This window comes from Lynx canadensis, chromosome B1 (genome assembly GCF_007474595.2).
Source record: "Lynx canadensis isolate LIC74 chromosome B1, mLynCan4.pri.v2, whole genome shotgun sequence".
NCBI classification, from domain to species: Eukaryota; Metazoa; Chordata; class Mammalia; order Carnivora; family Felidae; genus Lynx; species Lynx canadensis.
Genome location: NC_044306.2, coordinates 171265520 through 171282695, shown reverse-complemented (window position 1 = coordinate 171282695; position 17176 = coordinate 171265520). Strand labels below are relative to the sequence as shown.

General features: G+C 42.2%; 1 protein-coding gene across 18 annotated transcripts in view; it reads left to right on the top strand.

The window, feature by feature from the left end:
* The window catches only part of LIMCH1 (LIM and calponin homology domains 1), a 327424-nt gene that overhangs the window by 250137 nt on the left and 60111 nt on the right, over positions 1-17176 (top strand). For 9 of the 18 annotated variants that reach the window (XM_030313976.1, XM_030313973.1, XM_030313972.1 and 6 more), the window contains one exon: positions 12515-12550. The exons of 5 other annotated variants lie outside the window; for them this stretch is intronic. In XM_030313976.1, the coding sequence (XP_030169836.1) occupies positions 12515-12550 (36 nt within the window). Of the gene's footprint in view, positions 1-954; positions 1258-3755; positions 3999-4769; positions 5100-6464; positions 6581-6689; positions 6802-7243; positions 7505-12514; positions 12551-17176 lie in introns of all 18 variants that reach the window. 4 more of the 18 variants (XM_030313966.1, XM_030313965.1, XM_030313964.1 and 1 more) reach the window with 1 other exon arrangement.

Below are 17176 nucleotides of genomic sequence, written 5' to 3'. Positions count from 1 at the left end.
CTTCTGAGTAGGGGGAGAGGAGTTTGTGTGAATACCAGATGGACACATTTGACCCTATTCCTATCCCACATGCCTCCAACAAAAACTAAAACTAAAACTAAACTAAACTAAATGAAAAGTCCTGATATTCCACCATTAAATTGCATTCAGGGGTTTAAAATTTGGGGCCTTCAACATCTCTTTGAAAATGGAAATGGTGCAAAGTAGTAATTTTTTAGCCATTTTGGCAAAATGTTTTATGACAATTTACTTGACATTTAGCATACGATGAAGAAGAGCTGAGAGGTGGACAGTCACTGGGGTAGAAGATAGAAGACAGAGCTGCTCACGGGAGGGTTCAGGGCAAAACAAGCACTTATGCCTTGGGTCTATCCTGTGAATGGCCATAAACTATTCCAGATGTTTCAGGTTAGCTCAGCTCTGCAGAAAGACCTTCCTCACACTTTGCAATCTGGCACATATACTACGTTTGCTGTTCCCCCAGCTGCATACATTAGCTTTCCCCCAGCTCAGTTTCTTGGTGCCTCAAATTTTTGCCCTATCACTCAAAAACAAATTGAGTACCTGTTGGGTGTGTTGCTCATGTGCGAAAGGAAAACAAAACAAAACAAAACAAAACAGCTAAAAGCTTTCATTCCTCCCGGTTTTATGAAAAGAGTTTGGAGGGTCACGCTCAGAGCCATTTAGGGTCCTGCATTGCTGATGCTGATGGGGCCCTGTCAATTACATGAATTTTTAGTCTTGCTAGTAGCTGGCTAAATTCAAGGTTTTAAAACCCACCCTAACTATGCTACAACTCTGGACTAAAATAGTAAACAGATGTCACCTACACTAATGATGTTGAGAAGACCTTTCACTAACAACACAGCTGTGTGTCTGGAGATGGGGATTTAAAAAAAAAAAACCCATTCAGTCTGATCACGTGTAGAGTTCTATTTAATTTTGCTCTGGCAGCCACAAGCAATTAAGTAATGAGAAAGAAGCCGTTCACGACATTATCCTTCGCAAAGAAAACCCTTTCCTGACCCACGAACGTGGCAAAGATCCGCAGTCAGAAGATGAAGTTGTGTGTCGACGGCCTGATCTTGAGAAAGACGATTTTGCTGCAAGGAGAGTGAGGATGAACCAGACAAAACCACTGGTGCCATTGAACCAGCTCCTCTATGGGCCTTACCGAAAAAAAGAGGCAGAGAAATCAGATAGCAGCAAACAACTCTCAAAGGGAATTTCAGAAAAGAAAAGTCTAGAATATAAAAGGTGTGCACTGTGTGTGTGTGTGTGTGTGTGTGTGTGTGTGTGAGAGAGAGAGAGAGAGAAGGGAGTGGGGAGAGAGAGAGAGAGAAGGGAGTGGGGAGAGAGAGAGAGAGAGACGGAGCACAATTAAGTGAAGGTGACTTGTGCCATAGCCCCCCATTCCTTTCTTTCCTGCCTCGATGACAAGGAATTGGTAATGGTTGATTTTGAAGTGGAACTCCAAAGATCCAATCTCCTTAAAAGCAGTGGCGGAAAGTAGAATGGCCATGTCCAAACTAGAGCTGAATTTACCAAATAAACTTTGAGTTCCAGTGGACACATCACCACATATGATTGGTGTTATTGGCACAAGCAGACATGTGCCATTGGCTCTCAGTGACAGCCACCTCTCACGGCTGCTCCAGTCCATTAACAGGAAGCTGAAAACACTGTTATTCCTTGTCTGTAGGCTCTTCTCTCTGATTAGCTCCTTTTAGATATTGAAAGGGGGAAAATGAGACTTGCTCTTTCTGCGTCCCAGTGAGATCACTTAGGCATTTAATAATGGAGATTTCTTATTACAAAAAAAAAAAAAAAAAAACCTTCTCAAATGTAATATACTTCCATTTGTTCTATTATGGAAATTGTTTTTAAGTGAGTTTTCTTCTCCCAACTTTTTCCCCATCCTCTTAATTCGGGAAAGGAAAATTGTAGTGAAATGGGTTTTGGCTGGTGATTTTCATCCTTAGAGGGATATGATTTTATTTAAGGTGTCACCTTGCTAAATTTCATCCCACAGAGTTGATCATTCTTATATTTTTTCCTTATATCAAAATCAGAGATTTGCATCGTCAAATTGCCATCCCTTGGCCTATCGTTTAAGAGGTTTGTAAATTCTGTTGAACGAAGACTATAAACATCTTAACTGTGTTTTACATGATTCAAATGGTTCTTTGGACAGAGTCACTGAGCTCAGTGGAGTTGTTAGTGTTGTCGTTGTTACTGTTGGCGCTGCTGTTGTTCTGGGAGGTACCAGATACAAAGTGCATGGGAGATCCTCAGATGTAGAACAGGGTTTTAGAGCACAGAGGCCCTGGCATGGTTTTTTTTAGGACACATTATAGCTTCAGGAGTCTCTGGCTCTGTGCCGTTCCTGTTGGCATGCCTTGTAACAAACCATTCTAGGAGGGCCTTGTGGGAGGGATCAGTTGTTGCACATGAAAAAAGGACTTCGAGACAACGGGCTGGCATCAAGGCACATTGATGGTGATCAGCAACTTGAGTTAGGAAAAGGAATAGCTTTTGTATCTCCCTTTTTTCCTTTCTCCTGCATGCAATTTTAATTCCTGGTATTTCCAGCCTCATTTGTCTGTTGTCACCTGACTCTGTGTTTGGGGACACAGCTCTGAGTCTGGGATGGCCCATGACCTCTTGTGAGAGCATCAAAGAACAGATGAAAGAAGATAAGGCCCCTCGTGGCTTTCGGCTCTGCCCTTCCTTCATTCCCTTTCCCAAACTAAAAGTAAACATCCTACTTGCAGAGGCTTTGCAAATACACCGTGTCATCCAGGTAACAAGAGAATACCTCACAGTTTTCTCGCTTGGATGATATATTTCTTAAAAAAACAAATAGTCCTATTGATGTAGGTTTTTGTGATTTTCTATCTCAAGAGGCGTATTTAATTGGAAATTGATCTTTAATGCCATAGAATGTTAATGCACGGGGATGTCTCAGCTTCTTCGATGTAGATTACAGCATTGTCGGCATTAGCCACCTGACATCCACTTCTTAGGAGAACAATTGAAAATATCAGTGTTAACATCAATAAAGATGACTTATTAACACAAGAGACAAATGGGTATTGGCTCTGTAGGTCCAGATAAATGGGATACACTGTTTATTCTTCAGGTTTACATCACCCAAATCCAACCGGTGCTATTGGGGACCAGAGGCTGAGTTTGAACATAAAAACTTTCTGTTCTGAATTGACTTCAATGTACTTTCTGGCAGTTGTGTGTTTACGGTTGAGATGTTTAACATGTGAATGACGTTCCAGCTATCTCCGAACTAATCCTAGCATTTGGATCATGCAGAGCTCGTTACTAACATTTTACTGGTGCTGTAAAAGACATTCCAAAAGGGCTCAGGGATTCAATCAGAAAACTTGAATTCATTATAGTAACTTGAATAGTGTGGGAATTGGGCATCATTACTCTCAAACCGAAATCTCATTACCATTCTTAATAGTCTTTCAGCAAGCCCTGGCTTCTCTTCCTAAACTAAACTTGAGACTGTCGTCGGGTGGAAAAACTTCATCTCATTAGAGTGTCAGGAGGGCAGCATAGGCAAAGGGAATCAAGACTCCAATTGATTCCATATTTTTTGAGAAAGGGAAAGTTGCTTCCATCATTTCCTTCTGTCCTTAGCCTCTGAAGTTCCTTGCTTGACATTGCTCTTTGTCTGCTCCCCTTCCTTGAACCTGATTTTTCCAATGATATGGGGGTCCGGATAAAATGGACAGAAACCAGGGCCAAATAGAAGAAGCGAAGTCAATGGTGACCTGTGTTACTCGGACTCAAGAGAGCGAACCTGCAGAAGAAGGAGTGAGGAAGGTGCCAGATCTTTACAAGGATGACCTGGCTCAGCGGAGAATTCAGGGCCACCTTGCCCCTCACCGAGAGGCTCCAAGATTTGTCACAGTCTCCAATATAACAGAGGCTGACTTGGAGACGTGGGAGAGACTGAAAGTGTCAGGAAAGACAAGGTGTGTCATTTTTTCCCCTGGTTTTCCCCTGGCAGTAGTATTATTGAACTTTGAAGGAATCAAATGCTTATCCTTCTATCATTTTATATTCTCAGGGCTAGAAAAACAAAAACTCTCAAAACACAGTATATTCTGCGTGAGTTGAAAGTTATTAATACTAAAATTTACGAGCCACTGGATGGAAAACATCCTCTTTAATCGAACCAGCTACTGTGAATGGTTATATGGATAGGCTTGTTTACTGTAAGCAATTTAGACTTGAGTTTTAGCTAATTTTAGTTATTTCATTGTACCTAAGATTTTCTTTTTAAAAAAATTTTAAAAATATTTTATTTATTTTTGAGAGGGAGACAGAGCGCGAGCGGGGAGGGGCAGAGAGAGAGGGAGACACAGAATCTGAAGCAGGCTCCAGGCTCTGAGCTGTCAGCACAGAGCCTGACATGGGGCTTAAACTCACGAACTGCGAGATCATGACCTGAGCCGAAGTCAGATGCTTAACCAACTGAGCCACCCAGGCGCCCCCATCGTACCTCTGATTTTCTCATGCCATCATTTATGATGTTGGAAGTGATATTTTGAAAGCCATAGAAGCTTCAAGCACTATTACCTAGGCAAGACAATGATCATTTCTTCATTTGATTGATTAATGGAAAATCAATTCTGCTGTAGCCATAGAAGTGTTTTTCATAAATCTAGTATTTAAGAAAAAGAGCTCTTACTCATTTGTACTTGCCTTAGAAATCTTTGGAACTCATTTCTGGTTCTGACTAGGGATGGAGATGTTGAGCACATCTGTGCCCCTGAGCCTTCACCAGAAATTAAAGCAGAAACTGCCATTCGTGATGACTTTGCCAGCCGCAGAGCAAGGGCCTATGAGAAAGCTTCCAGCCCCAGGCAAAAGTTTGTGCACTTTGGACCCGTGACAGAGATAGATCAGCAGAAGTGGAAGCGACTCAGCATCGGCAAGGCTGGGCCTAGGGAGGATGTAGAAGAAGTCATGGGTCACAGCAGCAAGATTGAAATGAACTCTGTCACCCCAGCCTCAGCGGCCACGGCCGGTTTACAAAAAGACCGAACGCTTAATCCGCAAAATGACTGCAGGTATTTCTCGCCATACATGTGCAAGATCTGCATGGGAATCACTGCTGCTTTTAAAGAGCCTGCTGAAGCACATTAAAGAAGCCTCCGGAGATCACGTAGTTTTAACAGGCTCTTTTGCTGGTTGGCAGAGAAGTAACGTTAGCGGGCCGCCCTAGGGAGGCACATGTATGTGAACGTTAATGGCAGGCGTCCATTTTGATTCTGTTGTCACCAGAATCACTGCCTGGGAATGCCAGTAATCTTGGCGAATGACCCTTTTTCCCTGGGCTGCATTAAGCACTATTTTATTAGTTGGAAATATTGAATGAACTAGATGGAATGTTTTAATGATATCCCTAGTGTTTCTTCTAAAGATCTATGGATAAAAATCAGGTTTATCTAAAACCTCCCTGTTTCTTATCCCATGGAAGGAGGAAAAAATAGTTATTAATATCGTTAAGTCCAAATCTGGACAAAGAAGGAGACGAAAAGAAAGTAAAGGTCTCTTCCCTCCGCTACTTAAAAAAAAAAAAAACTATAATAAATCGTGAATGGAAAAAGACTTCTCTCTTGGGGTTCCTATGAGTGAAGAATTTCCTTGGCTGAATCACCATCCACATTTGTGAGGGATCACCTGGGTAAAGCCCTCATAGGCCCACCACCAGTTCTCATCCTCACTGGAGGCCTTCCAGCTTTGAATTACCAAGCCCTCTTTTGGGGGTTCAAGTTCAGGGGGCTGGTCTCCCTTCCAGGAAGCAGGTATAGCGGGTTTTTAGGAGTCTGGATTCTCGTGGGAACCTCCATTCCACCTGCATGGTGGGAGCAAAGTAAGGCTATCCGTGGCAGCAGGAAATGCTCAAGATACCTTCCTCATGTCTTGGCCTTGCAATCCAAAGGAAGCAGTGAATGGTCCATGACATACAGAGGGGTATCTTTGGTCCAGTAGTGTAGCCAACACCATGGAGGATAGCAGACTATCCTAGATATACATAACCTATATATCCTAGATATATATATCCTAGATATATCCTAGATATACATAACCCTAGTAGACCAGAAATACGTAGTTGGTGTTTCAGAGGCTGATAGGGACCTGGGGCGGAGGAGGTGGGGATGAGACATTAGTAAGAAATGCATTGTTGAGTCCTTGACTACTGAGGGACCCATCGTCCAGGGTCATGCCAGCCTTTTTTTGACCTGTCCCAGGCCCTCGCTGGGGTTCACATTCCATTATCTCCATCTGAGTATGTCATCCTTACTAACCAGCTTCCGGAATGAGAGCAACTGAACTCTCTTAATCTCTCAGTCTCAACAACTTTCGTTGTGTCCTTTCATAATTCTTTTTCCTCTTCTCTCTTGCCGCCACTGTTACTTGATTATCAACAGAATAGTGGATTCTGGTGTAGATGACCATTGCAAAAGGGTCTCACGGCTGGCTCCTGTGCTGGAGACCCAGGAGGAGCATGCCTGCAGTTTGGGCGAGTGCCCAAGAACAGAGGAAGGTGAGGAGGACTTTCTCTCCCTTCCCAGGAGGTGAAGGATGACAGGTGGGGGTCAAGGCCTCTGGTGTGAATTCTTCCCTAGCAGTAAAGCCGTCCTCTCTGGCTTTAGTTACATGCAAACAGCTGCCGCAGGATGGCAAAGAGGAGAAAGAAGGAGCCACTCAAAGGGATTCTGAGACGCTGCCAAGGGCTGAAAGATCAGAGGAGAGCGGCCAGCCACTGTGAGCGCTTGCCTGCATTCCAGGGTGTGCTGCCTCTGCTGTGTGTGGCTGTTGTGTTCTCAGAAAACAGCTTAGAGCCACAGTATGCACTTGATGACTGATGTGGCGTGGAGTTAAGTCTCTTAAAAGAATGCACCCATCCCAGGGTCAGAGTCCTGCTTTCAGTGCCCTCTCCGGGTGGAGACTTGAGCCTTTGCATGTGGTTGGGTGCTGGCCAAATTTCATTCTCAGGAATCGTGAAAATCGGAAAGGGAAACCCATTTCTGTGTAAGTACCAGTTGCATGATGGAGGTCCACGGTATTAATACTCAGTTGCTATGTGTGCTGCTGCCTCCATGGACATTGGCTTCTTCTGTTTTGGGTTAATGCCAGTGAGGAATGCTACTGAAAACATCTTTAGCAATAAGTGGCCTTTGACTGGCTGGCCTGAATGTTGCCCTAGTTCTTGTCCCCCAGCCACTGAATGCAAGGCTTCAGGGACAGAAGAGAGCTCGGAGAAGATGACAGCTCCTGCCTGGAGTGGCAGGGGACTGAAAGGCCAAGGAAAGTTTTATGATTCACAAAAAGATGACATGATGGTCAGGAGAACCAGGACATCTCTTAGACGCACTGGATCCAACGCAAACCAGTTCCTCCCAGTTCCATTTGCAAAGCAACAGGATGTGGAGGAATCTGCCAAAGGTCCGCCAATGAAAGATAAGAGGTCAGAAGACTATCCTGAGCTTTTGTGATTTGTTTCTCTAGTCTGAGCCTTCATGGATGCTTTGAGTATGTTATTAACACATTATGGTACTTACCCACTATTGCTTGCAGAAATGGCCCAGGCTGCCAAGACTTTTTTTTTCTTCCTTTTTTTGCATATAAGCAGGTATGGAAAAAATATCCAGTTGCAAGTTTTCCTGTTCAGCATTTTTTCTGACTCTCATCTCATGGGCAACCTAAATGGGTAACTCTTTTATTTCTTATTAGTGCATGTAGGAGCCCTCAGGTAAACGAATTGACCTTCTTTCTGACCTACTTAATTTCATTTTGATTCCTGGGGGGGTCTTCAGGTCCAAAGAAGATGTATACCACTTAGCAGTTTGTAATTTAATTTAATTTCAACATTAGCAAACACTCAGTGCTTTCTAGAGGTAAGATTTCTTCTATTCCATGCCATGACTTGATTTAAAAGGAAGAGTAAAGAAATAATCTGGGGTTTATTGTTAAAGGCCTATTTGTTGAAGCCTCTGTTGCTATTTAGTAAGAGTGATACCTTTTTGTTAAAAGTGTGGTCTGCCAGACCTGTGTAGGGTAAAGGAGTGAGGAGTGTTTTGCATAATTATATGATCCACTATAGGGACGCCTGGATGGCTCCGTTAAGTGTCCGACTCGGTTTTGACTCAGGTCATGATCTCACGGTTTCATGAGTTCGAGCCCTGCATTGAGCTCTGTGCTGGCAGCATGGAGCTTGCTTGGGATTCTCTCTCTCTGCCCCTCCCCTACTTGCATTGTCTCTGTCTCTCTCAAGTAAACGTATAAACTTAAAAAAAAAAAAAAAAAAAGATCCACTATAAACAGGAAGTGATGGAGTTCTGCTTCACGAGGGACCTTGAAGGGAGCGCGGCAGAAGGTAGGATGGGGAGCAGGGAAAATCTCAAGTAACATCCACATTTTTAAGTTAATATACTAGCTATCTTTATAACCTGGATCTAACCTCTGCTTTATATTCCTCTGAATCATACTAGTACTAGAGTAGAGCCTTCTTGAAACATTGGTTTCAGGAAGCAAGGGTAATATTCGTAATATTTGTGGCCCTGTCAAAGTGTGTCTGTTCCCTCCAGCTTGCCTTCTCCTGGCAATTCACAGGTAGGGTGACGTAGAAGGAAGCGAGTGCGTGGATCACACGCAGATCCCGGTTGGTCAAGGCCAGTCAGGGCTGGTTAGTGACGGAAGGACTGACTGGGCTGCCCGGTCCACCACACTCACTTACTTTCCAGACGCCCTGACACAGTGCAGCCGGGGATTATGGGCGCTGCTGTAAAGCCAGTTAGAGCGAAAGGGAGGAAGGATGCAAAGCCCGTGGCCGCCTACTAGAGACTTTCCAGGTGTTTTCCCATTTATTTAGTCCTCACACAGCCTTTGGGAGGAAGAATTTTCATCTGTATCTTGCAGTTAGGAAACCGAGGTCCACATCCGCACAGCTGTAAGTACAGTTCCAACATTCAAACCCAGCTCTGCCTGAGCTGAGCGGAAAGCCAGTGCCCCTCCTCCCCCCACCGCCCAGCGCATGGAGGAAGCTGTGGAAGCCTGATGAATTGCCTGTCACTTTTATCTGCCCCCCTATTTGTGATTCAGAGAAAGTCCTCTTTCTATTCAAACGAGAATGAATGGCTAGTTTGAGCAGAAGGAGATATGGTCAGATTAACTGTGTGACACAGTTGTGTGACTGAGTAAGCATTCGCTTTGGGAACTCATGTTTCTTTTCCACAAGTATTTATTGAGTAATCACTATGTGTAAAACACTGGTCTGGGTGCTAGGGGATAATTTTAAATGGGCAGGAAACCCATTCTTCCCTCGCACTTCAAATGAAGCATATGCCAGTTCACAATAAGGAAGTTTATAACTAGCCAATTATTGATCCTGAAATGCTTTGTTAGTGCTGAAAGTTACATACATGCAATCAATAGATGCATAGAATATTCTCTTTATCTTTCTGAATATCCCTACCCTCACAATTAAAGTTTATTCGTTGCCTTTTTCTTTCTTTCTTTTTTTTTTTTTCTTTTTGGTGGGATGCTTATACCAACTGATTTGTCTGGCCAATTTTGTACCTATTGACTCACCTACTTTGCATTTAAAAAAAAGAAAACCTCTTTATTAGTGATTTTTTAACTTACCTGTACTTTTCGGTTTCCCATAGGACAACTGAGAAAGTCATTTGCAGCCCAAGCCTAATTATCTTTTCCTTAACTGCAAAGGCAGTTCTGCTTAAATTGATGCCCTCTTAAAACTAATAAGTTAGTCTGAGAGGAAATTCCTTAAACCCATAAGTATAGAGTAAAGGGCTAAATGAACATTATCTTTAGGAACTGCACTATTCTTTTCAGTTTCCAGAGTATTCAATAAATAGTTGTCAAAGTCCTAGTCTGGTCACCATCAGGGAACCCAAAAAGAAAAATCCCTGCCCTCATGGAGCTTACATTTTAGTGTAAATCTACATTTGTTGACAGAGATTTCCATGAAATGCTGTTAAATATTTTGTGTAGAAGCAGTTTAAATTCAAATATATCCTACAAGTGGGGCGCCCGGGTGGCATAGTCGATTGAGTGTCCAACTCTTGATTTCGGCTCAGGTCATGATCCCAAGGTCATGGGATTGAGCCCCATGTTGGGTTCCATGCTCAGCATGGAGCCTGCTTGGGATTCTCTCCTTCTGCCCTTCTCCATTGTTCGTGTGCACCCTCTCTCTCTCTCTCAAAAAAAGAGAAAAATAAAAAATGGGACTCCTGGGTGGCTCAGTTGGTTAAGCATCCAACTTTAGCTCGAGTCATGATCTCATTCTTTGTGAGTTTGGGCCCCACATCATCAGGCTTTCTGCTCATAATGTATAGCTGGCTTGGGATCCTCAGTTCCTCTTTCTTTCTGCCCCTCCCCCCACACCTCCTCAAAACTAAAGATATTTTTTTCTTAATTTTTTTTAACGTTTTATTTATTTTTGAGACAGAGAGAGACAGAGCATGAACAGGGGAGGGTCAGAGAGAGAGGGAGACACAGAATCTGAAACAGGCTCCAGGCTCTGAGCCGTCAGCCCAGAGCCCGATGCGGGGCTCGAACTCACGGACCGCGAGATCATGACCTGAGCCGAAGTCGGCCACTTAACCGACTGAGCCACCCAGGCGCCCCTAAAGATATTTTTAAAAAAGAAAATATATCCTACATACAGCATACATACAGCTGAATCTCACCAACAAAATGTGTTAAAGAATCCAAACTCAAAAGGATACATACTACATGGGTCCATTTATACAGCAGAAAACACTTGATACTAATCTCTGGGTATATATGGTTTATGTAGATTCACTAAGGAATGTGTGTATGATAGGTGCACTTTCTGCAGCATATATTATACTTCAATAAAACATTAAGAGAAATCTTCAGATAGAAACACAAAAACACATGCTAATTATTAATTGATTATTTCTAAGTTAACTAGGCATAACTTCTCTGCTCTGTTCCATAGATAATTTAGAAAACACTGTATTTGCATAAGCCTGTTCCAACAGGCCTATTAATTAACTGGGAAGCATAGATCCAGTCTTCAGAATGAACACCGCTTATGCACTCTCTCATTATGGAGGAATCCACTGGTCATCTGTTTCAATGTAGTAGTATTTTTAGAAACTTGAGGGTATTAGGTTAAACTTTAGCTCCTTCTGAAACTATCCCCTGGAGAAACAGAAAATGAGCCTTACTACCAGAAGAGAAATATCCACAAACCTTTTGGCCATTTTAACAGAAACTTTGGGTTTTGCACTGGTTTCGTTGCCTTCACTGTAAATGAAAACAATTGTTAATGAATGCAGACTGTTCTAGAATGGTAAGAGCAGATAAGAGAGAAGGATGTGTGCGTGCACCCATGAATTCCAGGGTGTTTTCCCTAAGATTATAGGAAGAGATCTTTAGAAATTTTCCCCCATAAACTGTTATGAAACTGAACATGAGACTAGATAATTTTTGCTAAAAACCCCAAAATTTAATTTGCTGGAAACTGAAAGCAGGACATTGTTTTCTTTACCCAAATAATTCTTTGTCCACCATCAGAGTGCAGAAATGCTTTTGGGGCATAGGTAAGAACCTTCTCTTAAAATCTCCCTTTGCTGAGGAGATAGTCATTTGTGGAAGCCGCTTTTTTAAAATGTGCTTTAAAATATGCCCTATAATGTCCTCATATCTTTTTTCTAATTTAACCTTTTTCCTTGCTTTAGCAAACACATTAAAATCGAAAGTGTCTATATTGTAGAAGGTACAACTGTGTAGACCTAAATAATCAGAAGAATATAGAAGATTTAAAAAAAAAAAACATTGGTTTTTCAAGTTATGGAATATTATCCAAGCCTGGTTTTGATTAAGGCTGCCAGTTTTCTAGGAATTGTGGTTTTTGTCAAATGCATGCGGAAGGCACTGATTGGGGTTCTGGTTGGAGTTCTGGTTTGCTTTCAGAAAAGTGCAGAAACACTCTTTGATGTCATTTGTGCAAATGCATTAACACATCAGGGAAAGGGTCAGTAAGCGTGTGCTTCTATGTTGGGTGTCCATTACAGCCGTTACTGCAGAACATAAAGGCATGAAGAGCTTAACTGTTTGTGAACAACCATAATACAGGTTTTGTTTTGTTTCTTTTTAAACTGCCTTCTCTAAACATTGTGGGTTGCACCTAAGCCTTTCTGTGTTTGTATTGAACAGCTTCTTTTTTGTGGGTAGCATGGGGATTATTTTCATTTCTCCTCTGTGTTTTAATACACAGTTTGCATTCTTTAGAAATGCCAAGACTTTTCTTTCCTTTTCTGTAGCTCATGAATATTGCTAATTGTATAATGACACTTCTCTTCCAGTGTGATCAGCAAAAAAGGTTTGGCGTGCCAATATTTCACCAGTAGTGTTTGTTTCCAGCTTGGTTACAGTGTTTACCTTCTGTCATGCCCATCCTCTAATTGTGTATTTGGTCTTGTAGATACGGTCCGAGAACTCCTGTGTCTGATGACGCAGAGTAAGTTGTCTTGTGTTTATAGGAATACATTAATTATTAGCTTAAACTGCATGCTTCCGGTACTCACTACTAATTGAAACGCCATTGATGCAACAGTGAACTGAACAGCTAACTGACTCATGCAGCCTCAGAAAAGCACTTGAACTTGGAATGCAGAACATATGTTCTGTGCAGGACAGATGAATGAAGGAGTAACAAGCATGATTCTAATATGCAGCTGCTGCTTAAACTTAACATTTGCTTTTCCTAGACGTGGCACGGTGAGGTTTTTCTTCTTACGGTTTGGATGTTGGTAGCCCTTCTCAACCACAGAATTGTTCTGCGTTTTGCATTTAATTCTTGATATGTTAGGACTTGGAGTTAACAATGGAGCAGTCATTCTTATAGCCATATTTTTCTGAACAAAGAAAACAAATCCTAAGCCACTAATTATAGATTCAGAAGCCCAAGTTCCTCCCAGGTTGGAGTAATATAAACTGTGGGGTGCTCCCGACCAGGACGTCGGGGTTATATTCCAGTTCTGTGGCATAGCAAGGGGTCAACATGTCAAACACGACGTGGGCTTCCTCTCCCTGCCCCTTCCTCTCTCTGCCCTCAGAGAGAGGGCTTCCTCTCTCTGCCCTCAGAGATTCATTCCCCACCTCCGCCTCACGTCCAAATTTGAGAAGAAGCCAACACTCTCCCGCTTGTGACCGCATTTACTCCATTTCAAAAATGGATTTCCCATCTGCAGAGCATTCTGAAATAGATATCTAAGGCAAAAGTTTTCTTTGTAGAATGCTAGCTTTCTCAGATTTGAGTAATTTGTGTTTTAAGAATCACAACATCAGTGGCCTGCTGAGACTGATGTCTCCTCTGTGAGAGGCATTCTGTGCCCTCACGGGAGTCTGAGCCATCAGAGAAGCAAACGCTGGCCTAAGACATTTAAGTCTTGGCCTTAAAGACTTAAATGGCCTTAAGTCTTGGCCTTTAAGTCACCAAGTGAGGAGTCTAAATAAGAATGTAAAACACAAAAACCATTGCCACCAATAATAATGAGATTGGGCCAAAAAACTACTGTTTTGAGTACCTGTTCCATGTCTGTGTTCAACACATCAGCTTGGTTTGTACTCCCAGCACTAAGCGGTCTGACTCCGGTGCCAGGATATGATCCCAACGTGCGCTCTACGATTGCTCTGCGGCTGATGTGCAGAACAGTCATGTCTCAAAACCAAGTTCAGCCTGAGCCTGACTGATTGCACGGAGTTAAGTAGTCTATAAAATTGAGCCCTGGTTATTACTTTTAAAATCTGCAGTGGCAATATGTAACATTCACTGAAAGGCGGATTACATAAGATTGATAGGTAAAACACTACTTTGATATGGTTAGCAAAAACATTTTGAGGGAATGGATTTATTCTTCATCAATGCAAAGCCATCATGCACTTTACCTAAGACGGATCTCTGGGAAATCCCAAAAGGTGGAAGAAAGGAAGGTACGTTAAAGAGCGTTTGAATCTTGCCCGTACCTGAATGTGAAACCTCACCGACAGGGAAAGTGAGCGATCTTTAAAAGGGGTGGAGGTGGGGACTCCCTTCTCTGCTCTAAATTTACAAAAAGCAGCCTCCTGGAGTAAGAAGCATAAAAACCTCTTTTCCAGAGGTCTTATCTAGGAGTATACAAAGTGCTAAATTTCCTTCTTGGAAGTAGACACAACTTAACATGAAACCATGCGGGGAGCCAAATGCAAAGTTTATATTGGGAGTTTCGTTTTTAAATAGAAATTAATATATGTTTAGTTTATTCCCCAACTATCTCCCTCCTTCAACATCTTTAAGGGCAATTATTGGCACAGGCTCTATTTATTCAGAATTGACACATTCTTAAAATACAGCCCAATCAAAAAAAGATGTGCCCTTTAAGGAAAATGCAGGTCAGGGGCAGACCTACCACACAGGCAAACAGAGATTTCCGCCTCCTGGCAAGCCAAGAATGTTTCCATAGATGTAGTTTCACCTTCTTGCCCTTTTCTTCATTTGCACACTCCTCCTCTCCCAAGGCTCTCCCCACCAACGGAGCGAGCGTACCGTGAGAGCCGTAGACTATTTTATTCCTAATTCGCTCACCGTAGACCTGGCCCAGAAGCCATTTTCCAGGCTCCCCTTGAGGTGATTTAATCCTGGTCCTCAAAAATGCCAACCTACCACCAGGAGAGACTTCGGGGCTCTGTAGCCAGGGACCCTTGTCCCAACAGCACAAGGCTGAGAAGCACTGCTCGAGTGCAAGTCACATTAATATGAATATTCTGGAACCTGGGCTCCTCCAGGATCCCCTACCCTGTCCCTAGACATATACTTCTTCATTTTGGAGGCGGAGTCCAACCTCTGAGCTAAGGAACATTGTCTGAATGGTGACTCAGCCCATTTTCTGTCTAGTATTATCAATTTTCAAGTTGCTTAGTTCCTTTTTTTGAAATAGCATAGAGATATTGCTCAGAGTTCAGTTATTTTATTTTGGCCAGTTTGCTGGTATTTCTTTTAAAATAAATAAATAAACAAACAAACAAACAAACCCCTCTTTGGCCAGTTTGCTGGTATTTCTTTTAAAATAAATAAATAAACCAACCAACCCCTCTGGGGGGAAATAGTGCTTCTTGGTATATGAGAGGGCAACGAAGGGTTTCTCTTTTGATTTCACTAACCAGCTTTTGGCCGCATTGGGGCTGAGATAATTAGAACTTCATGGTGGGAGCAGAGATAGGAATCCTGGACAGAAAGAGGCAATTCTCAAGGCCTTTTGCTCCTATTCTCTTCCAGGTGACATAACCAAATCCCAAATATTAGAGAAGACTGCCATTTTTTCCTGAGGTTCTAGAAGAAGACCTGGCTCTATGGCTACCCAGTGTGGCCTAAACCCAAATTCTGCCCTTTAGAAATGGTAGATAGCGAAGTTGAAAAGGGGGCCTCCTTTCTAACCCGCAGTCTGCCAACGACTTCGATGAAAAGAGAGCCCCGCTTTGAGAGGTTTTTATCTTCCACAGTCTTCGTGAAGACTGTAAATTGCCTTTAAAGATGAACTGACTAAATTGGATCTATTTAAGGTTAAGGGTTTTTTGGTTTTTTGTTTTTTTTTTTTTTTAACTGAGAGGAGAAATGGGATGATTTTCAGTCTCTTTCTACAAAGCCTCCTTAAGTGAATTTTCATCCCTGGAGTTTAAAAAAAGTGAGGTTAGACTTTTCAGCCTACCTCTGCAAATTCCTAAATCTTTCTTAAACAACATTGATAAGTAGTGTAAAATGGATGATAAATCACAGCCCCTTCCCCCTTTGAGGACTGCAGTTTAGCTTTTTGGGAGACATGGCTGCCATAGTCCGCACCATCCTCTGAGTATGTAGAGGCATCTTCACACGGTGGTTTGTCATATTTGTGCTAATAGATGGTGAAAGTCCTTCTATGCAGTCAGAGTATTAGAATACTTGTGGGGAAGACAGATCCCAAGTACAATCTTCAGTTTTAGCTCTCTTAAGTCAGATTTAAATTGTCCAACATCTAGAGAGAGGGAAGAGGCACCCAACAGATCCATGCAGATTCATTTTGAATGTGGGCAGCCATTGCCTTGAGGATACGTCTTCCCCTTCCAGAGAGCTGTCTGCCAAGGAACCCACTGGCAGCCAGTGTTGCCGATGCTGTTCATTGTCCGGCCGTGGGGATAACTATTTTGGACATCACTGATGATGTGTAGAATTAACTGGTGTCTAAGTGCATGGCTTTTCTTTTTCTTTGTGTTAAGCTGGCTTCGAAAATGGACTATCATAGTCTTCTGTTCTTAGAGTTGAACAGTGAACCTCCATTTCTTGATTTTGGACTGTTGTGACTCACTCGGCCCCAGAGCTCATTTCTTTGAGAGGAAAAAATAAAAAAAAGGAAGGTTTTGCTTTGGGTTTTATTTCTGTTTTCACCTTGCTGCTTCAGCTTCTGCTGTAACAAAGGTCTATGTAAGCACCATAGAAAAGGCCCTATGGTCTTGTCCAACATTTAATAACCTCCTATAGGACATATCAATTATACGTACAGCCTAAGGGTTGAAAAAATTGCCTTCCCTATCGTTTTTCTTTTAAAAGAGTAAATTCAGTAGTATCCTGACAAAAATAAGGTAAAATGCTTGTGAGACTATTAGGATACAAAGTATATGCTGATTTATATATTTTATTCCTTAATCTTACTACAAAATACCTTATTTCCTTGATTCCGAGATGCTCTCAAACTGCACTTCCAATTTACAGACATTTTTTACAGGAAATACAAATAAGTACACCAAATATATGAATCACTAATGTGTAGTTATCGGATGCATCCACAAGTCAGAAAATACAATATGAAAAGGTGGTGTCTTAGACTTGAGGCTGGATGATTTTTTTTTGAAAATGGAGAAATTGCCTTAGGTAATGTAGAAAGCATGTAAGACAGCTCTTTACGCAAAGAAGCATTTATGGTAATGAAGTATTTGCTGCGTGGGATGGCACCCTCCTTCCTTCCCCACAAATTCTCCCTACGTTATACCTTGTAATTCTCTTCATTTTATTTTCTAGTACATTTCCAAATGAGAAGAGCCTAGAGCTCCAAATACCTTTTTCTAGCCCGTCCGT